Raw genomic sequence first — 26,015 nt, forward strand, 5'->3', positions numbered from 1 at the left:
CTGGCAGCACAGCACCAAGAGCTCAGGTGGCACACTATTCTCACAGCCTGAAAGCCTCTGAACTACGTGAGCATGGAAGGTCCTACAGCAGCTTCCTGTAGGAAGAGTAGGACTGTCTGCTTTCTTGACATCTGCTCCCTTCACTCTCTCTAAGCAACAAACTAGTTCCATTCTATTTTTAGGGTTAATGATTTTTTTTATCTATCCAAGTAACTTTTACCTAATTTTGGTGAATTTTGAGAGGAAAGATGCTGTATAAGTAAGAAATAAGTTTTGTTTTTCCTACCATAACAACATGTTGAAACAAATTTGATAAGGTTCTGGAAGCAAAATAAAAATAACTTCTTTTTTTTTAATTGCAGTCACCTAAGAGGAGAACTTGAACTCCAATTTTCAAGCTAGAGCTTATTTCCACAGCAGAGTTATAAACCCCTAAAAAGCACACTTTATATCATAAATGCTGAAAAAGTCTTATACTCCAGCAGCTTTAGTAATGGCCTATAGAAAGTACTGTCCTGGAAACCAGAAAAGCTGTATTACTGAGAACTTCATCAACATCTGCAATGTCACAGCATCAGTTCCTCTAGCAACAGCTAACCTCTCTGTACACTATAAATGTGTTTTCACTCTTTTTCTACAGGCTGCTTTTAGGTTATGTTGTGTTTCCCCTGCCTTTCCCTGAAAACTCACAGGTCTTTAAACAGGGATACATCCAGGATGCCAAAGTGCTTTTTTGGGCCTCAGTGAGGATCCTGACTGCAGATTAAGCACTGCAAGGGGAGGAGGAGGAGGAGAACAAATAGACAAAAATATGCTCAGTTACATAAAGGCAAATCCTCAACACAAAGCTAAAGCCAATAGTATTCTAGCTACATCTACAAACAATGAGCCTCAAAGCTTTTGTGGCTATTACAGCAGCCTTCATGACATTTATCATTAACTTCTTGTGTTCAGGATCTGTCAAAGCTCCCCAATTAGTTCAGTGGGTCTGATGGTCCTCTCCAAGTATCATTTTCATTCCATGAATTGCTATCATCCCCATTTGTCACTGATAAATCAACTAAGTGCTATTTAAAGAGGAAAAAAAAAAGAAAAAAAAAACCCCACACCTAAAGAACACTTCTCCCCCCCCGCCCCCCCTTTTTTTTTTTTACCAGGCTGTGGATACGCTCACAATCCACATGTGCCCAAACCACAGACCAGATCTGGCCTGACAAAACGATTCATCCAACCCACAGCCCATTCTCCCCTTAATTTACACATGAGCACCTACGCACACTGAATTACTCAACAGATGGCTCGTCTGTCCCATCAATGAATCTGGATATTTGCAGTTGGAGACTAGAAGGGTACATGCATAGGTGTAGCCACTACATCCCTCCACAAGGAAACAACAGACCACTGCCAACAGAGACATGGACAATATGAACTAACCTGTCATACTGCATAACTCACTATAATCTCAGAGGTCATAATCAGACACTACAACATCTTGTCTCTCTGGAGAGACCTGTGTGAACCAGAACACCTTACTAGAACATCTAGCCATGGCAGTATAAATAACAAAGAATGCACTGCGACCCCAGGCTAGTGGTTCCACTGTCATTTCAAAGGCATACCTATGTCTTAAAGTGTCCTTTGACACTCCTGGCCTGTGTTTCATGCACTAAATACATGGGAAGAAAAGGGTATTCATCTTATTCTTCAAAGTCCAAGAACAGCAGTAGTGAAATGTGTTGAAAACTGATGGTGCGTAATGTATTTAGAAACAACCTCCCCTAGATTAAAGAAAAGGATACTGGTGATGTCTGACAGACTCTGGGAGGTCATGTAATCTATGTCTGAGCTGCATGGAGTTAAAAACAGAAGACTAGATTGCACAGCACCTGTGACTGCAATTACCTGCCAATCCATCTTTGCATTTTTGTTGGAGTGGCTAATCTCAGAACAAAGCACCACAATATGAACACACAGTATGAGAAAACTGAGAGTCAGCCATGAGAACGCTATTATATTTGCAGAAACGCATTTCAATAGCAGTATTTGCAAGGCGTGCCTCACATGCCAGATTAGAATATGCCTGCTCAAGATGAGAGCTGGACTGAACTGATTCCAAGGTGTTGGATTCCCAGATGCAAAGTAAACTGTTGTTTCTGTGGTGGAAAGTAAAGTAATGTCTTCTATCTCTCATAGGAAAAAAAAGTCATTTTTAGATGCATTAACATAAAAACTTTTTTATTAACGGCCAGAATAATTGAAATCTATTTCAATATAAGCTGATTTCACCAATGAACGGATATAAGCCAGTGAAATTAGACTGGCATTATAAGGAATGCCTATGTGGAGAAACTAGGAGCTGCATCCACAGGTTTGGGAAGTCAATCATCCAAATTGCATGAGATGCTGAGTGACAGAGGCATGGTACATGGTATACATGGTATACACTACCTACCAACACATCCAGCTGAAGCCTCCTGAGAGGCACAAACATTAGTCAGTGGTAGATATCTGTATCCATTAGGTGATCTGCCTACCATTCTAGCTTTGTTTTTCATTGTATTGGGTTTATGTGGCAGGGTTTTGGTAGTCGGGGGGTGGAGGGAAATGTACTGCAGGGGTGGCTTCTGTGAGAAGACACCAAAAGCTGCCCCCATGTCAGACAGAGCCAGCTCCAAGAAGAACCCACTGCTGGCCAAGTCTGAGCCAATCGGCAACGTTGGTAGCACCTCTGTGATAGCATATTCAAAAAGGGGTAAAAAACACTGCGCAACAGCAGCAGCCAGGAGAGAGGAGTGAGAATATGTGAGAGAAACAACTCTGCATACACCAAGGTGAGTGAAGAAGGAGGGGGAGGAGGCGCTCCAGGCATCAGAGCAGAGATTCCCCTGCAAGCCCATGGTGAAGACCATGGTAAAGCAGGTTGTCCTCCTGCAGTCCACAGAGGTCCACGGTGGAGCAGATATCCACCCTACAGCCCATGGAGGACCCCACACTGGAGCAGGTGGACGAGCCCTGAAGGAAGCTGTGACCCCATGGAGAGCCCACACTGCAGCAGCCTCCTGGCAGGAACTGCAGCCCCGTGGAGAGAAGGCCATGCACAAGCAGGTTTTCTGGCAGGACCTGTGACCCTGCGGGGGACCCATGCTGGAGTGGTCCGTTCCTGAAGGACTGCACCCCGTGGAAAGGACCCATGCTGGAGCAGTTCTTGAAGAACTGCAGCCCATGGGAAGGACCCACGTTGGAGAAGTTTGTGAAGGACTGTATCTTGTGGGAGAGACCCCACGCTGGAGCAGGCAGAAGAGTGTGAGAAGGAAAGAGTGGCAGAGACAAAGCATTACGAACTGATTACAACCCTCATTCCCCATCCCCCTAAGCCTCTCGGGGGAAGGAGTTAGAAGAGTTTGGAGTGAAGTTGAGCCTGGGAAGAAGGGAGAGGTGGGGGGAAGGTGTTTTTAGATTTGTCCTTACTTCTCGTTATCCTACTCTAATTAATTGGCAATAAATTAAATTAACTTCCCTATGTCAAGTCTGGTTTGCTCTTGACTGTAATTGGTACGTGATCTCCCTGTCCTGATCTCAGCCCGTGAGCTTTTAATCGTATTTTTCTCTCCCATCTTGTTGAGAAGGGGAAGTGAGAGCGCAACTTGCTGGGCATCTGGTGGCCAGCCAAGGTCAACCCATCACGTTCATGAAAAGCAGTCAAACACTATTAGCCAAAAGCCATCATGCACAAAATAGAAAAAAAACCCAAATAAATGTCATCTAAACAGGAGAGAGTAGCCCACCTCCATTTCTTTTGACAAACCAGAGCATATTCTTCAATATACTTCTGAAGACATTCATTACTGAGCCTGTTTCTCTATTATCTCAACGATGCAACGTCAAGCCGTTCTTATATTAAGTCAGCCTTCTCATTATCTTAAGTTAAAACAAGTGGTAAGAAAATTTTTTTTAATAGAAAAAGTAAGCTCATGTGCACAGAAAAACTGCAGAATTAACATCTAGCAAATTCCTGAGCCTGAGTCAATTCACCTTAAAGCTTGCACAAAAAAGAAGTCCTTTTGACTTAAAAAAGGCGAGCATCCACTGATGTATTTCAGCGAACATATCCTGGAAATCAGCAAGTACCTTCCAGTTTAGTTAGAGTTAATATTAATTGGATGGAAAATACTGCAAATTATCGATATGAAAATAAATACTATAATTAATACTAAAATAATGTGATACCAGAATGTATTAGCCCCTAAACACTGTGTGCTGGTACCTGAGATACAGGGACAGGCTTGGAATACAGCCAGCAGTCTGAGTGTAACGGTCTTGTTCTCAGATAAATTAAGAGAGCATAGCAAAATTGCAACTAAAGAATGAAAACAAGACTTTCTATATGGACATGGAGGATATTCCAGCCTGCTAACAATTAACAGCATTATCAAAAGCATAAAACTGTGACATTCTCTACAGCCAAATTTCAGTATATACTGCACATTATTGCCTTCTATTGAAGTTGTGTTTTTTTTCTAAAGATACTGGCATGGACCCTACAGCAGGTATTCAGTATCTCATAGGAGAGCATTTTATTTATTTACAAAAGGCATACTTATTGTTTACTACAGCAACAAAAACCTTGGCTCCAGGTTCTCCTCAAAAAGCTTGGCACTGCGAGATCCTCAGGGTGATCTTGAGGACTACTTCAAACCAACTATGAGCACAGCTGTAGTTAATGCCTATCCCCCCTCATCCAACATTTCCAAATTCAGTAGTCAATTTAAGCCTTAGCACATTAGCAAGGCTCTCCCTCATGAAACAGCCAATCCTGTTTATACTACAGGAGATGAAAGCCAGATAACTGAGTATTATTTTCTCAATTCCTGCTAATATACTGGCAGGAATCTGCCAGTATCTCCATAGCCAGAATTCAAACACTGTCTTTTAAAGAAATAAACCTCATGTTTGCACATATTGTTCTGTAGCTGTCACGTAAAAACTGCTTGCACCAGATTGTATCCCTGTGACACAGAGGCAGTACTAAGAATTACTATCATTCTTCATCTGTCTGATTATGGAAATAATTTACCTATCTCTGTGGCTGATGCAAACACTTACAGGACTTTGCTGTGGTCTTTGAAAGGAAATACATGTCTATAGAGTGGATGATGAGGTGAGAGATGTAAACAAATGCATTTATGCTTCTCTTAAATCAACCATCCTATGATACTTCAGAAGAAAAAAGGTAGCTTAGAACATAAGCAATACATCATTCTTAAATTGCTGCCCTGCAAGAGAAAAAAGGAAAACTCTTTGAACTCTCCCACTACCTCCTCTTGCCCCATGTATCTCCCGTGAAACAGCCCTATTGAAACTAGCTCCAAACACCTACTCACAACTGCCTTCCTCCATTGCAATCAACTGCCACTTATGAAGCTGTACCTTACAACAACTTTTTCCACTGAGGGAGTCACAAGATTTCCCAGCTCTTGCCTTACCCATATATTTCATTCACACCTGCATACACACTCCGGGAGCATTTGCTTCACTCATTTTGTGTGACTCAGACACACGAGAAGTAAACTCATACCTGTTATTGCCCATAGTAACAGGCAGAGAACACCAAGTCCAAATGCCATGCTGCACCAGGAAGGCAGTGACAACTGCTTTTCCAACCAGCTGCGTGGAAATTGTATGTCTTAACGTCGGTTTCCTCTAATGTTGTTTAGTACCCTGCTGTGGTCATGAAGCACTGCAACGGACAGCACAGGAAGAAATAGGTCAGATGTGAGCATTAATTAGAATGTAATTCCTATTCGTGAGGAATTATATTAATAGGAATAATAAAAACCAATAGACAGGTTAGATGCAGACTTTATCATTACTTCGTGAGTTCTTGATGGATGACATAGTAGATCAGGCAAGCTGAAGATACAGAACAATTTACATACCTGGAAATCTCATTCTCTCAAGATGCAGAAATGTCCCAGAAAGATTTGCATGCTTGGGCTCCTGTACCTCAAAACCCACAAATATTCTATCTGCAGTTATCCAGACCCTGGTTTTGCTCTGACTTTAAACAGAAACTATCAGGTACCCTTTACTGAGGAATCACAGCCAGTATCATCCGTGCTAAAATCCCTGCAGTGTTAAGTCTGCTCTTGAGGCAGCCCTCAAGCTATTTTCTCCCAGCTATCAAGGTAATGAAAGCAGACACTTCTCCAGAATTTCTAGGGAGACATTCCTTGCCAGGACACTAATTCTCCAAATAAGGCAGCCTAATTAACAAATAGGTCTACTAAGGGACAAATAGTTCAAAGCAACATTACTCACGCAAGGAAAAAAGTTAGTTTAGCCAAACTCACAACTTCCCCCACATAAAGGATCCTAAGTAGATGCTTGACCAAAAAACACTTCTGTAAATGAAAATACAGGCAGTGCTTTTTTTGGAGAACAGCCTTTCTTAAGGCAGAGTATCCCAGTCAATTCCCTTTGACATTCATTACGTGACTTGGTACAGGTAATGACTTTCATATTTCAGCTGCCTATATCTACATATGATAGAAATGCTGCAAACTGGCAGGTTCCTTACCACACATAATTTTATATGATGAAGGACCATCTTGCTTTTTTCCCTTGCAAAGGGAAGAAGGAAGTTACTTAGACATGCTACTCTTGCTAAGGCTGACTGAACTAGAGTAGAAACCCTAACAGCTCAGCAGCTAGACTTCTGCTCTCTGAAAGAGGATCTTTTATAGATGGCATGTCTGTAAAGCACAGGAGCAACTGGACCGCAGTCTGCAACTTGTACTTTTGTGACTGACCAATAAACCCCTACAATGGAAGAAAGCTCGGAGGAGATGGGCAAGGGCAATGTGCCCAGGGAGCTCAGGGAATAAGGTAGGGTATGACTGACCACAGCTTTTGCAAAGCAAGCTGCCTATTTATCGCAACACAAAGGGGACCAGAGGTTATTTTAGGTGATAGGTGTTTTTAAACACCTATCAACAGTTGAGTGGCTCAACTGATGGTGTAAATGTTTCTCCCATTTAGTTCATTAAAGAGTGTGAATGTCTCCCTGAGCCAGCCAGACCAGCATGGGAGAAGTGAATATGTGGCTCAGCCCAATACAGAGTATAAAAAATGAACAACTAGCAAAAGAATTTTGAAGAGAACAATGGGCTTGAGCTGGCTTCAACCCACAGATTCCCTCCCAGTGACGGAGGATACCCAGTGTTGCGACGGTGAGCTTATTATAGAGACCAGTAATGGGAATCACATTGGCATTGCGATTGACCTGTACATTGCCATTGCTATATTTTGCCAAGCGTAATGTATATTTGCATTGTGATTTCATATATTTTGTATTTCTCCTCTAAACCAGAAATTCCCGTGTCACATCAAGTATCTCCAAATAAGTAAATCTGATATTAAACATTACACCCTCCACACGTGGAATATCTAAAAGAACCTGGTCAGAGAGTACTGGACTCTGACAACTCAAGTCTGTGGTACAAACACTAATTCTGCTCAAGACATAAGCAGAATGACCACAGAACATCACTAAAGCAAGAAAAAAAAAAAAAGAAAATAGATTTAAAAACAAGTCCCAAGTACAAAAAGATAAGGCTTTCGGCAAGCTCCCTGCAAAACCAGGAAAGACAATTACTAACTTTCCAAAAGCCTGATACTTGATTTAAAATATAACTTGACTTTTGTGACCTTTGTTCTATCCAACATCAACAAAAGCACCTGAGGAGCAGCACAAAGGAATTCCAGCCAGTAAGTCAGCTTCATCAGGGGCCCAACTTAAATGCCTCTATGCAAATGCACATAGCATGGGGAATAAACAAGAGGAGTAAGAGACATGCACACACCTGCAGGGCTATGATCTTATTGGCATCACAGAGATGTGGTGGGATGACTCCTATTACTGGAGTGTTGGAATGGAAGGATACAGGTTCTTCAGGAAGGACAGGCAGGGGAGATGAGGAGGGGGTGTCACCTGCTATGTCAATGACCAGCTGGAGTTCCGCCTGGGGATGGATGAGGAGCCAACCAAAAGCTTATGGGTCAGGATTAATGGGAGGGCAGGGACAGGTGACATTATACTGGGCGTCTGCTACAGGCCACCTGACCAGGAAGACTGAGCTGATGAGGGCCTCTATAGACAGACAGGAGCAGCCTCATTTTCACAAGCCCTGGTCCTCATGGTGGACTTCAACCACCCTGATATCTGTTGGAGGGACAACACAGCAGGGCATAAACAATCCAGGAGGTTCCTGGAATGCATTGATAACTTCCTTCTCCAAGTGACAGAGGAGCCAACGAGGAGAGGTACTATGTTGGACCTTGTTCTCACCAACAAGGAGGGGCTGGTGGGGAATGTGAAGCTCAAGGGCAGCCTTGGCTGCAGTGACCATGAAATGGTGGAGTTCAAGATCCTTAGGGCACCAAGGGCACACAGCAAGCTCACGACCCTGGACTTCAGGAGAGCAGACTTTGGCCTCTTCGGGGATCTGCCTGGTAGATTACCATGGGATAAAGTCCTGGAGGGAAGAGAGGCCCAAGAAAGCTGGTTAATATTCAAGGATCACTTCCTCCAAGCTCAGGAGCCATGCATCCCAACAAAGAGGAAGTCAGGCAAAAATGCCAGGAGGCCTGCATGGATGAACAAGGAGCTCCTGTCCAAACTCAGACACAAAAAGGAAGCCTACAGAGGGTGGAAGCAAAGACAGGTGGCCTGGGAGGAATACAGGAAAATTGTCTGAGCAGCCAGGGATCAGGTTAGGAAAGCTAAAGCCCTGATCGAATTAGATCTGGCCAGGGACATAAAGGTCAACAAGAACAGATTCTATAGGTACACTGGTGATAAAAGGAAGACTAGGGAAAATGTGGGCCCTCTCCAGAAGGAAGCAGGAGACCTGGTTACCTGGGATATGGAGAAGGCTGAAGTATTCAATGACTTTTTTGCCTCAGTCTTCACCGGCAAGTGCTCAAGCCACACTGCCCAAGTCACAGAAGGCAAAGGTAGGGACTGGGAGAATGAAGACCCACCCACTGTAGGTGAAGATCAGGTTCGAGACCATCTAAGAAACCTGAAGGTGCACAAGTCCATGGGACCTGATGAGATGCATCCGTGGGTCCTGAGGGAACTGGCAGATGAAGTTGCTAAGCCACTATTCATCATATTTGAGAAGTCTGGAAAAGGGGAAACATAATCCCATTTTTAAAAAGGGAAAAAAGGAAGACCTGGGGAACTACAGGCCGGTCAGTCTCACCTCTGTGCCTGGCAAAATCATGGAGCAGATCCTCCTGGACACTATGCTAAGGCACATGGAAAATAAGGAGGTGATTGGTGACAGTCAACATGGCTTCACTAAGGGCAAATCATGCCTAACAAATTTAGCAGCCTTCTATGATGGGGTTACAGCATTGGTGGATAAGGGAAGAGCAACTGATGTCATCTACCTGGACTTGTGCAAAGCATTTGACACTGTCCCACATGACATCCTTGTCTCTAAATTGGACAGACATGGATTTGATGGATGGACCACTCGGTGGATAAGGAATTGGCTGGATGGTTGCACTCAAAGAATTGCGGTCAACGGCTCGATGTCCAAGTGGAGACCAGTGACAAGTGGCATTCCTCAGGGGTCGGTATTGGGACCAGTGCTGTTTAACATCTTTGTTGGTGACGTGGACAGTGGGATTGAGGGCACCCTCAGCAAGTCTGACGATGACACCAAGCTGTGTGGTGCAGTTGACACACTGGAGGGAAGGGATGCCATCTAGAAGGACCTTGACAGTCTTGAGAGGTGGGCCTGCATGAACCTCATGAAGTTCAACAAGGCCAAGTGCAAGGTCCTGCACGTGGGTCAGGGCAATCCCAAGCACGAATACAGGCTGGGCAGAGAATAGATTGAGAGCAGCCCTGAGGAGAAGGACTTGGGGGTATTGGTTGATGAGAAGCTCAACATGACCTGGCAATGTGCACTTGCAGCCCAGAAAGCCAATCGTATCCTGGGCTGCATCAAAAGAAGCATGACCAGGAGGCCAAGGGAGGTGATTCTCCCCCTCTACTCTGCTCTCATGAGACCCCACCTGGAGTACTGCATTCAGCTCTGGGGCTCCCAACATAAGAATGACATGGACCTGTTGGAGCAGGTCCAGAGGAGGGTCACAAAGATGATCAGAGGGCTGGAGCACCTCTCCTATGAAGGCTGAGAGAGTTGGGGTTGTTCAGCCTGGAGAAAAGGCAGCTCTGGGGAGACCTTAATAGCAGCCTTCCACTACCTGAAGGGTGCCTACAAGAGAACTGGAGAGGGAATTTTTACAAGGGCATATGGTGATGGGACAAGGGGTAATGATTTTAAACTGAAAGAGGGTAGATTTAGATTAGATACAAGGAATTCTTCACTATGAGGGTGGTGAGGCACTGGAACAAGTTGCCCAGAGAAGTTGTGGATGCCCCATCCCTGGAAGTGTTCAAGGCCAGGCTGGATGGGGCTTTCAGCAATGTGGTCTAGTGGAAGGTGTCCCTGCCCATGGCAGGGGGCTTGGAACTAGATGATTTTTAAGGACCCTTCTATGATTCTATGAAGTGTCCCCTTCCTAAGGCAGCTGCAAAGCAGCCAGAACACTGAAGTTAGCTGGTCTCTCAATTTATTCATATGCTGCACAATTAGAAAAATTATCTCTGATCACAAGAAATAACTGTCAACAAAAAACCCCAAAACACATCACACAACAACACTACACTGCTTCTAGTAGGACACTATTTTGATATCTGCAGTTAGATGTTCTCTTAGGAAGCAGTTCCTGACAGAATACACATAGCTGTGCTCCTCTGTAGTGAACAGGACTAATTTAGTAAGGCTTTGCCTTAGAAAGAGCAACAGGTTGTCTGGATGCTTCCAGGTACTACTTCTATAATACAAACTATTCAGCAACAGGGCCATTTTTTACTGTCTTGCATTCCCCAATTGCTCTTCTTCCATCAACTATAAAACTAACTATTTTTGTAACAGGCAAAAAGCCCAAAAGTTCTTATTTTTTTTAAGCCAAGTAATTCCAAATGTCCCGCTTAGAATGCGGCCACTGAAATGGCCAAGCCCTTGGCAGTGTCACAGTACAGTATCATCAGCAACTGAACAGAAATGAGCACTTCAGCACAGGAGGGGAAGAGTGTTTAAGTCAGTCCTGAATGTCCCACAATGTGGAGCATCATCTTTTCATTTCACTGTAAAGGAGATGCAAATGAAACTGTTTCATTTTGCAGGGTAATGAACTGTGCAGGCTCACACAATCAATCCACAGAACAGTTGAGGCTGGAAGGGACTTTTGCAGGTCACCTTGTCTACCCCCCCCCCCGCTCAAGCAGGGCAACCTGGAACAGGCTGCCAAGGACCATGTCCAGACAGGTCTGAGTATCTCCAAGGATGGAGACTCCACAACCTCCCTGGGTGACCTGTGCCAGTACCTGGTCACCCTCACAGTGAGAAAGTGTTTCCTGATGTTCAGAGGGAATCTCCTGTGTTTCAGTTTGTGCCAACTGCCTGCTGGCCTGTCACTGGGCACCATCTGGCTCAATCTTCTTTACGCCCTCCCTCCAGGTATTTGTAAACACTGAAGAGTCCCCTCCAAGCCTTCTCCAGGCTGAACACCCCAGCTCTCTCAGCCTTTCCTCATAGGAGAGATGCTCCAGTCCCTTATCTTAAATAGACTCTCTCCTGTAGTTCCGTATCTGTCCTGTACTGGGGAGCCCAGAACTGGACACAGTACCCAAGGTGTGACCTCACCAGTGCTGAGTAGAGGAGAAGGATCACCTCCCTCGACCTGCTAGCAATGTTCCTCCTAATGCAGCCCAGGATACCGTTAGACTTTGCAGCAAGGGCACAGTGCTGGCTCATGATCAACTTTGGCAGAAAAGGACCTAGGGGTCCTGGTGGACACAATCTGCTTTACAGCTAGGTGGTCCCCATGGAGTTGTTCTTCCCCATGGGCACTTCCACTTGCTGAACTTCATGAGGTTCCTGTCAGCCCATTTCTCCAGCCTGTCAAGGTCCCTCTGGATGGCAGCACAACCCTCCAGCCTATCTGCCCCTCCTCCCAGCTTTGTGTCATCAGCAAACTTGCTGAGGGTACACTCTGTCCCATCATCCAGCTCATTAATAAAGATGTTAAACAGGACTGGACCCAGTACTGACCCCTGGGATACACCACTAGCTACTGGCCTCCAACTGGACTGTGTGCCACTGGCCATCACACTCTGGGCACAGCCATTCAACCAGTTTTCAATCCACCTCACTGTCTGCTTATCCAGCCCATACTTCAACAGCTTCTCCACAAGGATGCTATCAGAGACAGTGTCAAAAGCCTTACTGAAGTCAAGGTAGGCAATATCCACTGTTCTCCCCTCATCTGCCAAGCCTGACTTCTATAATAAAAATGACTAAGAGGTTGGTCAAGCATGACATTCCCTTGGTAAATCTATCCTGGCTCTCAGCTATGCAGGCACTGATCTCCAGTTGAAAACAGATGATTTCTTAAGCCTTTCCAGCTGAACCCACTAGCATACACCTGCCAATGCTGATCATCTGCATGTTTATTCTAACACATTACTCAAAGTGATTATTTTTATTTAATGTTTTATTTCAGAACATTCAAACTAAACCAGAGAGCCATACAGAGCATACAATTTTTATAAACTTCATCTTTCAACAGTTTTTTGAATGTTTCTGTTGCTTTTGAGAATGAGAACAGAGGAACATAGGTAGGATGAACAACCTGATAAGCATTTCCAACTTATTAACACATATACCCCAAATACCTCAGCAGACTGAGGGGGAGGGAAGATATAATGGTAAGACCATAATTCCACACACAGCCTTTTTCCTGTTTCTATGGAAATATGTCTAGATTTGGGAAAGTTGTTAGCCACCAAAAATTGTGATTTGCAGAAGAGCTTATTACTGAAACTCAAGGTTTCTGAGATATTGTGCATTTGCTGTAACCTTCACTCATTCCCAGAAGCAGCCAAATGGACCAAATGCCTAAGAGAGACTTTCAGTCCTTTAAGCCTAAGGAAAAATGCATCAGGCTCGGTATCAGAACATCACAAGGTCAGAATTAACCCCTATCAGTAGGCAGAAAAATAATTTTGTTTATTTTATAGGCCTTTTTATTCTTCAGGACCAACTCTATCTCACTGCCACTAAAAGGAGACAAGTAGCAACTTCTATATATATCCTACAGAAGAGCTGACTGAGGAGTTCACATGATTACTTCTAGCAACACTAAGAAAAACACTGAGAGACCATGCAAATGATCCAGATTTTTGCAGCATAACTTGTCCTGAGTCCAGAAACACAAGTACTTGTAGCAAACAGTTGTGGGTTTGTTTTTTTAATTTATATTAAGAAAATATGAGTTACCAAAGCAACAAAATGCCAGACTTTGGACTGCATGCACAACCTTCATTGAATCCTTATGGGACACATCATGTGAGGATACAGTGAACACACAAAAGCAGCACTGTGTCCTCCCACGCTTTTGTGTGGCCACACATCTATTGATGTTTAATTTACATGTAATAAAAGAGCTTGCATTCACTGCAAAACTAGCTTGCATTTCCTGATATTAGGATCAAGCTCAGACACAAAGCACACACAATCACAATTCAGTGCACAGCATCTGATCCACAGATGAGAACATAACTACCAGAAACTGCGTGCTTTCTTAAACAGTTAAGACAGTAAACACTGCTGCAGTGTATGCATGCAATGCTCCTCTCATCTTCCCCATGATACTGTAGTGTTCCCCACAAGTGCAAATTTCATCACACAAACACAAGAGACATTAAAATTTAAGGTGGCCAGCCATGAGATTCTAGCAGTTAAAAATAACTAAGGACACAACATTAATTTTCTAGCTGAATCTCTGTCCTTCACCGATATCACAAAGCCTGTTATTTTTGTAACAATACAAGCAGACAGCACTGCTGGTAATGACTTTGGCATTTCTTGGCTCTTAACAGTTAAAGTCTGACTCGACAGTTAAAGTCTGAATTATACATATATTGCCTTACTCTGAAAGCCATGTTTTTCTGTTCCAGCTGGCAGCCTTTGGCAGTGTTCTAGCCAACAGGAGAAGGGGAAATTCTGAACTGATCCCTCAATACAAGCATTTCGACTTTGCAATGTTTTAAACATATGCAGTTGCTGATCAGGACTACAACATCTTTTGGTAGCTAACACATGAAGTACAACAGCTTTCCAAGGAAAAGGAATTGCCTGTATTGTTCCCCTTTCCTCCACCCCAAATCTCGCTCTGCATTTTGGTTCACCTGGACTTTAATGCAGACTCAAGTAATTTTCTCCCTGAGAGAGAGAAAGGGGTCAGCCAAATAGAACTATATTGCCACCTCCTACACGTGATTAGGCCAGGGCTATAACAGTAAGAACATGTACGGACTAAATTATCCATATCTAGGAATACATTCAAATCCTAGAGCTGCAAAACAGCAAATACAGCATAAGGCAGTACGCTGACACCCTACAAAAGGTGTAGCGGAATCCCTTCGCGCTAACAAAATCAGAGACAGAAACAAGTGGTGTCATGAAAACAGCCGCAGAGCAATGCCAGACAGCAGAAACCTCCAGGAGAGCAAGGGCCCTGAACGCTGGGCTCAGCCACGCTAGCGCCGGTGGGAAAGGCAAGCAGGGGCTTCTCACCTCCTTGCCCTTCCGGTCATTAGGCAACATGCCAAAAGAAATACTGAACAGCAACTGAAATTCAAGCCACAGCTAAAGCAAACCCCCTATCTTTGAACTGACAGCATCTCTTATAAAAAGCAGGATGGCTGAGGAAAGGAACGCATTACCAATTTTGGCAGTCCTACATTTAATGAAAGTTTCTATATGCATATATATACGCACACACACATATATATGTCAAGGTTTCTATTAAACATAATACAAGACTATCCTTCAGGAAATCCACCCCTCATGAAGAATTCAAATTAGTTATTTCATCAGCTATTGTATCTGCATTATTATTGAGCCAGTTAATAGCTGAGCATTAACATTGTGTTAATACTGCAGAAGAAAGAAAAATAGAACTTCATGACAGTAGCATTTGTCCCTAATAACACAGAGAAAAACTTGGGACATGTGCAGGCACTAAGAGTTCTAACATTAACAGGTACTGTATGAACACACATCAACAAAACAGCCACAGGTTAGACATCTAAATAAAGGGGATAATTTTCAATCCCTTCAGCAGATGTGGAAGATACCACAGTCTCATCAATGCTTATGACCTGTGCAAAGTCACCTCCCCCTCTCATACAATTTTCTAACCATAGGTACCTATACTTGAAAACAAAACTGTGACTACTGATGGAAAGTTATTGCAGCTACAGGATATAGTTGTAACTGCAAACATCTCTCTGCTTTATCCAGAGGGGCTCCCACAGGTCATGTTGAAGGCTGACATTAGATTGGCATTAAGTTCCAACTCTAAATCAATTTCCTCAGTCAAGTTCAGGGCACAAACAGCAAGTTAATGGTGATAAAACAACAGACTGAATAGCTGAAAATACCCTGCTGTGTCATACTGGATGGACTGCATGATCCACTAGTGCCACTGGCACCCACAGCTCTGTCAACTGCTAAGTGACACCAACTGGACAAATAAAAACAAAACAGCAGTGCTTCATGGAAGGAGTAATTTTATTCTACAAGATTTAAGTAGCCTTTATTACAACTGTTGTGGAGAGAGCAAACAACAGTGGAAATCCCAAAGGTGAGACACTTCGCAGGGGTAGATGGTGTCAAAAATTATTTACAGGGAAGAAAAAAAAATATTTAAAAACACCAATGAATGGTGGAACTGCTCTGCTGAGAAATTAGAACACTATTATTAGTGTCAGGATTTACATCATATTATGGCATACAATAAGTGGGAAAAGGTCAGAACAATTCAGGATTGTTACTACTTAATTTGCAGTACAGACATTTGTATAGCCCTGAGGTCAGCCAGAAGAGCAGGGAGGGGGCACCCACTAATCAAAAACTAACCTCAGTAAGAGTTAGTAGCACAGAGTGAGATCATTAGACATCTGAGTGCACTGCACTCCTGTCCTGGTTTCCCCACTCCCCACTGACAGGCCAGGGACATAGACATATCTCCCCTCAGAAGAGAGGCAAACTATTGGAAAATTCCTCTAAAACAACATACTCTGGTTTCCATGTTTTCCATTTTCACAAGAACATGGCCTCACTTATCAATTCTCTTTATCATCAAATATGTACTCTGCAGTGAAAACTAAGTGAGACCTGGAAAGGGAGAGCTTGAAGGAACAAGATACCATCTTGTTCCTTCCATGGCCCAGAGGCAAGACAAAGCATCCTTACATCCTCCTTTGGATTTTTATCTAACCTGTCCTAAGCCTCCCACGAAGGGTATTTCAGAATTTCTCTACCTATCTTCCTTTCAGCATTTAACTATTTTTACAACAGGAAAACAGACCACAGAAGAAAACTATCCAACATGTGTACATAACATCAGTTTTGAGCTTTGGATGGAAAAAAGAGATTTAGCAGACTGCCTGGGAGAAGGAGACATACACATGCAGAAAAGGTGGTATAAATCTTTTTCAAGCTTGCAGAGCTTGAAGTTGCTACTGTCCGACAGCTGACTGAAGGCCTGTGTGACAAAGTTGCGTGGTTTCAAGCCACTTCCTAGTTCAAGCGTCATTATGACAGAAAGCAATAAATACAGCAAGCTGCACTGCACAGCAGACTCCAACTAGATACTGAGACATCCTTTTGCGGCAGAGGTAGAGGTTGCAGGTGAGGGCTGATGCTTCTGGAGAAACTTGAGTAAATTATAAGGAGAGTTAGAAGAAAGAAACCCACATAGATAGTTCAAGCTGGATCACATAAGTGCACAGAACACAAGAATTTATTTATTTTGCACTTGTTCAAGGTCAAAAATTACTATAATAAAACTCCAACAAAAGCTTTGCTATAGCACTAGGTTGAAACTAAGAGTATTTTTTTCTCCACTTAAGACTGTAAGCCCTCAAAAATAAAAACCAGAACCATTGATTCAAATCATCATTGTTGTACTGCAGTCCTTAGGATTTTGACAATTTTTCCTTAAGTGCCATTTCGTGAACTACAGTAATTCTTGAAAAGTCTCAACCTTCAGCAGAAAAAAAAAATTCTCTCTCTCATTGCTGCAGATAAAGCCCTACAATTTGAACCCACAAGATTCACAGTCTTTCACAGGCTGTGAAGACTTTAAATACTGGTGGTTTTTTTTAAAAAAAAAACAAACTTCATGGGACAAAGTTATGACCCCATTTAAGTCAGTGTCAGGATTTAGGAGATCTCATTTATGATACTTGAACCCTTGCAATTGTTAATACTGCCATTTAATATCTAATACTTTAAAAAAAAATAATCAACTCTTCTTGTAACTTGATCTCTACCTAAAGCATGAAAGCTAATATTTGCAGATCCAGAGGACCCATGTTTGTCAATATACTATGAAGGAACCCTGGACACTGATCTCAGAAGTGCTGGACACAAAGTTGTTCACAGTTCAAGGAAACTGCAGACACTCGCTATCTCCAAAACATAGAGGCTAGCTACCACATAAAACATGAGGTTGTCTTGAAACAACAAAAGTTTACAACCTCAGCCAAAGCAATACCAGCTACAGAAAGGGTAGCAAAAGCTTTGATGTTATTTATTGTCCAGTGTAATTTGAATTGTTGCAATTAAATCAACTACTAGATTTTACTTCAACATTATAGCACTAACAGTACTCACAATGCAAACATTGTGGAGGAAGACAATGCAAAGCTACTAAATTAAATTTTAAGTTTTACTGCAGAAGTTCTCTGGAACCCACGTCACTTAAAATGAAAAGCAAACTTGCTGGTTTATGGCCTTCAGGTGATTGATATCACCTTAATTAATTAACAATACACCATACAGTAGAAGAAATAACAGTCTGACACTTGAAGTCAAATGGATGCGCTAGGATTTTAGGTAATATTTTTTTATTAAAAGACCGTGGTGTTATAAAACCAGACTTAGAAGTTACGTAAGTGCATCTAATTTATGATAGCCTTCAAGAGCTGTTCACAGATTGATTGCCAGAGACTGGCTCAATGTAAGTACTAACGTCAACAAAGCTAACTGACCATTTTTGAGATTAGAGTATTGAACACCCAGCCACTGACTGAGATACAATCACACACACTGCAGGAAAAAAGCTTGCATAAGGTGGCATGGGTACAACAGTAGACAGCCAGAAAAGCCAAAATCTTACAAGTAAAGTACATAAACACTCTCTCCATTTGTGTCTTGCTATTTTATCACCTTCAAGAAAAGACTCTTAATGCAGTTGGATGCGGTATATCCATTTGTAGACTTGAAATCTTGTGTGTTGACAGCAGAGAAATGAGTACATTTTCTTGGCTACGGGGGGGGGTGTCTTTTCACCTACATGACCATGCCAAGTTTTATGTCCATTGTTAGTCTGGTCTCCTGCAGAGAAAAAGCTTATTTGACTGCTGTGTAAGTAGATCCCTCTTTTTACTTACAGTATCCTTTAAAGCTATAGGCTGATTTCAACCAGAGAAAAACAGATTACCAGCAGTTAATTAAGTTCCTACCACTTCTGTAAAAATACCCAAGCCAGAGAAGGCAAACCTGCAATTTTAACTTCTACAGGCCCACCCCCAAAAAACACGTCATCCAATTTCCATAACTGAAAATGGTAGCCCATGTGTCACACCATCAGTGCAGTCTGTGGAAAGACAGGACTACACAGAAAAAATGTAGAGGCACATGCAAAAGACAATGGAAAAATCCTTGTTTGACCTCAAGACACAAATTCACAGAAATCTTCATTAACTCTGCTGTTCAGAAAACTACTTGCTTGTCATAAACAGATAAAGACACATGTGCATACACACTCCCCTAAGATGCAAATCTCTGGAGCCCCACCTCAGATGACAGAGCACATTTTATTTCTTTAAAATCCATCTATATTTAACCAGAGGAACTCCTTGTAACATGCAGAAGAGTTAATAAACTGTACAGAGAACAGATTTATCAAGGAAAATGCATTAGGACAGGAAACAACCACTAAACTGCCCCTTCATCAAGGTTAACTAGCTGAAAACTGCCATCAGGCTAACTGCATTCATATTACCTCCAACTGGATTGAGTGAATTCCTATCTGCCCAGTACAAAGTCACGTCATCCTGAAAAATACTCAACAGTCATACCCTGGCACCATTCAGAAAGAGATTAGGTACTTAAATGGAAAAGCAACTATATCTGCAGTTAAATTAGATTATAAATTTGTACAGAAAGACACTTTGTGACAGAAATTGAAAGCTAACTGCCTGACAGTAGGAAGGATTTCTCCCCATGGGTACAATATCCATTACAGTGGTTCTGTGCTTCCTCTACAGCACTGAAATTGGAGACTGCTGGATATACACCACTTGATCATAACTCCACCTTTAATCACCAATTTCCTACTAAGGATATACATTTAGTACCACTATCAAAACTAGCATACATAAAGCATCACCACATGCTTTCTTAAAGGAAAGATCTATAAGCAAAGTCCATACAACCAATATGTGAAGAAGCCCACAGCAAGCCTACTTTATTCAACATCACAGAAGGTACAGCTGGAAAGGGTCTGAAGGGCTCCACCTGAAACAGATACCGTGTCTGTGCATGTGAGGAGGAAGGGGAACCAACTGTTTTTAAAGCATTCCTGATGGACATTTCACTAGCAGGTTCAGAAACCTGTGCATGGAAACTCCCCCATCTCCACATCATTGCTATTAGCAGCCTGCTTAGACAGCATCCAAAATCAACACGGTGAGAGGTCAGCTGTATGCAAAGCTGAACTAAACTACAGCATCTCCAGGTCACCAAAACTTCTTCACTCCATGCAGCTCATTAGAACTGACAGAATTGCAGCTCACTGATAAACAACTAGTGAAGATGTAACAGATTCACATTTGCATGTACTTTCTGTGGAACCTGAAGTTTTCAGAAGTGTTACAGAAGTGCACCTCCAGCCCTCCATCACAGTACTTCCTGAAGGAAAAGGTGGGGAAAGACTGAATTGGGCAAGCAACCCCAGAGCACAGCCTCCTCCACAGACCATGACCATAACGCCAATTAGCTTCAATAATGTAAAATCCAGGCTACATTGCATCTTCCATTGCCTTGTGCTTAAGGGAAAAGCATCAGCCCACGAAGCTTGCACACATACACTCTCACCTTACCTGCACCACTCAGACACACAATTTGATGTGTAACATGCTGAGCAGCTCAACCCCCATCATCTAAGCTACCAAAATGAGTATGGAGAGTATCACCTATTAACTTTGTATTATTGCAGGTTTTCAGTGATTCAGATTTGGCTCAAGACAATGCCCAATTGTGAAATATCAACTGCAAGAGTCAACCTTGCCAAACACAAGGAGTGGATAATTAAACAAAACAAACATCTATTAGAGTTGCATGGCTAAGGATCAGTCTCCTACTACAAGATATTGTAAAGGCAAGGGCAGATACAGAACCTACCCCAGAGAGTTTAAAAGCCAGTATATCCTATATCAATTCCACTATCTTGTCATGCAGCCAGTATGAGGAACACGAGAGTGCTCCTACAACACAAACAGATAGGGAGGAACAGAGGGCAAAACACGTTGTGTTTCATTTTGTTCCCTCAACTATCTGAGTATTCATAGGTTATCTGTGATATGCTCCTGAAGGGGGTCAGGGGAACGATGGAACTGTCTTCTGGTTTTGTATAGCAATCTCAATATAGATAGCACCCAAAACTGCAGTGATACAAAAATCACACTGTATTTTCTTCTGTTTATGCTCTGCTCTACTGCTCATAAAGCAATCTGACAAAGCATTTCACATAGCACCATGCTCACCCGTCACACATAAATACACATTTAGGCTGTAACAAACACACACTTTGACAGAAGACTGGAAAGCAACTTGGCAAGAGTAATATTCTTACATTCTTTGGATATATAAATATCCAAATATATATACACACACACAGAGAACAACAAAAAGCTATGATTTCTGAGTTCAGATCAGATATAGTTAAATGCACATGCACAGTTAGGAAACATCCCATCAAAACTGTTTGATCCTTCATACATAAATATATATACCAATTTGTATTTTTATATATGTATGTAAATAAATCTGATAGATCAGCAAATTAAATACCAAAACATACACACATTCCCCCAACGCAGCCCACTGTCGTTTCTCCCCACGCTCCCGGCCTAACAGGTCGCACAGGCACACGACACGCGTTGTGCCACACGCAGACGGGGGAGGGAGGACGGGAGAACTCCCTGAAGACCGGATCATCGCTACCGCTGTCCCGTTAGCATTTCAGCACGACGCTCACAGCCGCGCCAGAGCACTCCTTTCCTCGGAGCCCTTCACACCTGGGAGTGCGCCCGCCTGCGGGGCGGCTCCGGGCTGCGCTTCCCCGCGGACCCCAGCCCCTCGCCGAGGAGCCGGGGGCAGCTGCGTAGGGCCCAGCTCAGGGAGTTAGTCACCCGGCGCCCAAGCGGGGAGTCGGGCAGCGCCGACTGCGTTTTCCACCCCTTCCCCACCCGCGCCGGCACCTGCGGCCGCGCCCAGGCCGCGGCGACGAGCCTACCTGGCGGCGGCAGAGGGCAGGAGCCGGCAGGGCCCCCACGGCCCCCTTCCTCCCGCAGATGCTCAGCGCCGGGGCCTGGAAGCCGGCGCGGTACTGGGGGGCCGGGGGCGCTCGGCGGGGCCGGGCCGGGCGGCGAGGTGCCGCCCGCCTCCTCGCCGCTGCTGACTCAGGAGCAGGCGCCGTCCCTCCGCACACCTCCCGGGGGCGGCCGTCGCGTTCCGCGCAGGATCACTGCCCAGAGACACCCCCCCCAACACGCACCGCCCGCCGCCGCCCGAGCGCTGAGGGCGCCAAGCCCGCCTCTGCGGGCAGCGGCAGCGACCCCGGGGAAGGGAGAAAAGGGGTGGGAAAGGGCCCCCGGGAGGGGACGCGGGGTTGGTCCGACTTCATCCCAAGAGGGAGGGCGGGGGCTTCCTGCCGGCAGCAAGGCCAGGAGGCGCCGCGCCTCCATCTTGAGGAGGGGGCGCGGGAGAGAGGCCGGGCGCAGGGGCAGCAAATGGCGCCGCCTCCCGGCAGGGCTGCGAGCTCGAAGCGGCGCCCCGGGCCGGGGTTAACCCCGCGGCGGCTGCGGCAGGGGGCGGGTGGCGCCGTCCCGCCGTCCCGCTGTCCCGCTGTCCCGCTGTCCCGCTCCCGTTGCTGTCCGCCCCGCCTGCCACCGCTGCCCTCCGCAGCGGGGTCCGGCTGCAGTGGAGCCGTGTTACCTTCCGCAGGATTACCCCGAGAGGGGTTTGACCTTTCCAGAGGCTCGACCTCGGTGCTGCTGCTGGAGATAAAGCAGCAAGAGGCTCCCAGGTCTCAAGACCTTAGGCAGAGTTCTTAAGATGTTGAACTAACAAGCTTTAGTGAGAAGGTAGCAGAGCCCTCTGTGCCACGCGACTTTGCGTACAGTGCTCCACAGGCGACCACGGTATCCCTGTTGGTGTGCCAAGGGGCCTTGAAGGTGGGATCCTGCCACCTTTGTATCGTCGTGCTGCAGGAAGGTCTCTAGACCTTTGCCACCTGCATGGCTTTTGGCTGCTCTGTGTCCATGTTCAATGTTTTGGGGACGCTGTCACTCCTGGTAGGGCTTTTTCACAGTGCACAGCTGCACAGGGACTACAGCAGGAGGCTAGCACCCACCTGGCATGAGCTACGCTGGGGCAAGCTCCCCAGTCTATATGTTCTCTTTCTACCTTCCTTCTGATTCTTACCTTCCCAATTTGCTGAAAAACATTGGGCCAGGGACCCAATGCTGCTCAGCTGGCAAAGCCCCACATCCTAATGACAAGTATAGCTGTCTGAAGCCTCTCTAAGAGTACCCATAGCTTATTCAGCACAGCTTTTCAATAAAATATTCAGCATTTCTCTGTCTTTGATTTTGCTTTATCCTAGTTCTTGCCTCATTCACATTTTGTGCTGATGGACTCTGGCATGTTTGCAGTCAGAGCATGCAGAAACGGTTTGTTTGTTTCTTTGCTTTTTACAACTGCACTCCAAAATAATTGGCCTATTTCCATTTGGAAAGAGGCATTTTTCTGCTCAACACTAAAGTCCATGTGCCATAGAGAAGTAGTTTAAGTTTGTCCATCTTAGCAACATTTTAAGCAAGCAATTTCATTTTCAAGTGAAATTAAATGCAAAGAGCTGTGAATTTCAAACTTTAATTGCAAAGGTTTCATGTTGATTTGCACCAGCTTGTGAAGGTCCCAAATTCTCTGTTCCACCTGCTAGTGATGCTAGTGTATTGCCGAGTTCTGCTTAGTCTTTAATGAATTGCCAGCGCTCGACTTGGGATAAATGGTATTTTGCAGGTGCTACAGAATGATGAAAAAAAAATGCTCTAAAGATGTAAAAATGTCATCTCTTGAGCATACAACTGCTTTTACCTCCTCTTTTTACCTCCTCTTCTGATTCTCACCTTACCAACTTTTTTTAACAATAGTCCGTATGACATTTCCTGAAGCTACTTAAATCTTCCTTGGTACTGGGAGCCCATAACTCATGTGCTTGCTCTGTAAAGCAAGGAATTAAATCTCTGAACTGTAATAGTGGATTGCTTGTGCATATATATGAAGGAGCCTAAAGGAATTGTCTGTTGACATTTTTTTAAATATTTTTTTCGCTATGTTCTTATGCCAGTTTTGATTCCTCAGTTTCTATGATTTCCGTGTGTTGGCTGTTTCAGCCAGCTTATGGAGACAGAAGTCTGCTTATTTGAAGTAAAAAGGATCATGTGAATTCCTAAGAATTATTCTAATAACAACACAAAATCATCAATGAGAAGACTGCTATATTTTTTCTGATGTTCACCAAGGCTACTTGACTTTGAAGAGGAAGTGCGTGCGGAGAGAGGAAGCCTGGCTATCTTTCCTTTGCGAGGCAGCCCCATTTCTCATGCCTTGCAGCCTTCCTGCCAGCACTGAGCGTTGATTTACTGACCCCGTGGGGGAAAAGGATTGTCCTCCAATGCTTCGCATGGTTGTGCAATCCTAATTTTACTGACTGTAAAAGCACCAGATGTAGTGGCACAAATTTTTTTTATTTCTTCTGCAGGAAAGATTATTCACTTGTATACTCAATGCTAGCGCTTTTTGAATGCTCTGTGCAGGTATGCAAAAGGCTCCTTAGCACAGCACAGGGTTAGGGAGACAAGTCCTCTGTGCGTCCTGTCAGGAGGTACCTCCCACCATCTTAGTGAAAGCAGGGGGAAAAGGATGAGAGCAGTAACTGTCCCTCTGTTTGCTTTCTCTGCACAGGAGTAGCTGATCCAGTGTCCTTGACTTTCCTGCACACAGATTGCCTTCTCCGTTGAATGAACAAGACGCAGCTAGTCCTACGCAAATGCAAAGGCATCAGAGCAAACAGCTCCCATTCGAGAAACCCAGCAGCAGCACCTGGTGCCTGTTCACAGTCTGCAAACTCCAGAAATGCTATGAAATGGCGGAACAGACCAGGAAAGCAGACTCGCTGCAGATGGCTGAGGCGAAGATGATATTTTCTTGCTAAGCCAATTCTTGCCTTTCATGTCATTGATGAACTAATAGGCTTAACCCTCATGAAATAAAAGGCTCCGCGTGCTGTAATGCTATCTGAAAATCTTTAAAACTTCAAAATGTAGCCTTCTAGGTAAATGTTGATCTGGTTACCTCCAGCTGCCTTCCCACAGTAAGTGCATTCATTTGATCAGACAAAAGCCTTGTGAAGCTGTCATCACCCAGGACAACTAACTCGCTGCCAGACATCCAGGGGCATTTTGGAATCTGCCTCTGACACACACCCCCATCACTGCCAAATGGCCCTTCTGAGCAGCTTGGTGCTGTGACAGGGCAGCCCTGGCCTGAGACATAACATTACTGCTGCGTGCAGGGAGGTTCCTCCCATCCCAGGGGCCTGGCGCAGCCCTCCCAGTCACCCCCGCACCCTGCTCTCCTTCCCCCTCTTGCCTGGCTTGCTAAACCAGCTGCTTTGAAGTTTTCCATGTGACATCCATTCCAAAAGAAAGAGGTCTGGGAGATATGCTACTTTGGTTGGCAATACTTGACCTTTGTTAGATTGTACTGTGCTTTTCCGAAAATACCCTTTCACCACCTTCCATCTTAAATAGGTTAAGAAACTGCATCAGTTCGAGGAAGTGTCTGCCAACAACACTGAAAAAGAGGGTAGTATTCACCTCCAAGGCATCTGAGACAGAATTTTTTCTGCTTCCTCAATAATTGTGAGAATTTTTGAAAGACACAATGAGATGAGTTCCCCTTCTTGGCCGTATCTGTCCAGCATTGTCAGTTGTACTCACATGTTACCTCTACTGCCAGTCCAGGTAAAGCTTCTGCCTCGACCAGTGATGCCTGAGCAGGTTTTTATTAGCTCTCTGTCCCACCCGTGACAGTATCAGGAAATCTAGTAAGAGTGCAAAAGGTTAGAGTGACATGGTATAATCCTTTCGTTCTTTCTTTTGTTGAAGTATGTTATCTTTCATTGAGGCAGATGTATACTTATACCCTTTTCCTTAATCAAAACTGTAGTTTTACAACATTTCTTTATGTTAGTAGGTCCGTTTCTTGTCATGTATGCTTGAATCCATAAATAATGATACACCAGTGATTTTACCGTGGGTTGTTGCAGATACAGTATTACCTCCATTGCAATCGTAATTTAGCAACATTCCTGCCTCCTGTTTAAGCCTCCTGTTTTCTCAGCCATTACTGAAATGGCAGTGTTGCACTGATGCCTTCTCTGTCTCTGCGGCTCTGTTTTCTCTGAGCTGATGTTCCACAACGTGCCTTGTCTCCAAGAAATAAAAA

The 26,015-nt window shown here is 44.2% G+C and overlaps 1 protein-coding gene across 6 annotated transcripts in view; it reads right to left on the reverse strand.

The window, feature by feature from the left end:
- The window catches only part of KIAA0319 (KIAA0319 ortholog), a 63,215-nt gene extending 41,277 nt beyond the window's left edge, over nt 1-21,938 (reverse strand). For 5 of the 6 annotated variants that reach the window (XR_012041067.1, XM_072853381.1, XM_072853380.1 and 2 more), the window contains exons 1-2: nt 21,736-21,938; nt 5,576-5,737 (exon numbers count right to left, since the gene is read on the reverse strand). Coding sequence is in view for 4 of the 6 variants with exons in the window: in XM_072853381.1 (XP_072709482.1) it covers nt 5,576-5,624 (49 nt within the window). In the remaining 2 variants the exon portion in view is untranslated. The remainder of the gene's footprint in view (nt 1-5,575; nt 5,738-21,735) is intronic. The other variant, XM_072853384.1, reaches the window with a different exon arrangement.
- Nucleotides 21,939-26,015: the final 4,077 nt, after the last annotated feature.

This window comes from Ciconia boyciana, chromosome 2 (genome assembly GCF_034638445.1).
Source record: "Ciconia boyciana chromosome 2, ASM3463844v1, whole genome shotgun sequence".
Taxonomy (NCBI): Eukaryota; Metazoa; Chordata; class Aves; order Ciconiiformes; family Ciconiidae; genus Ciconia; species Ciconia boyciana.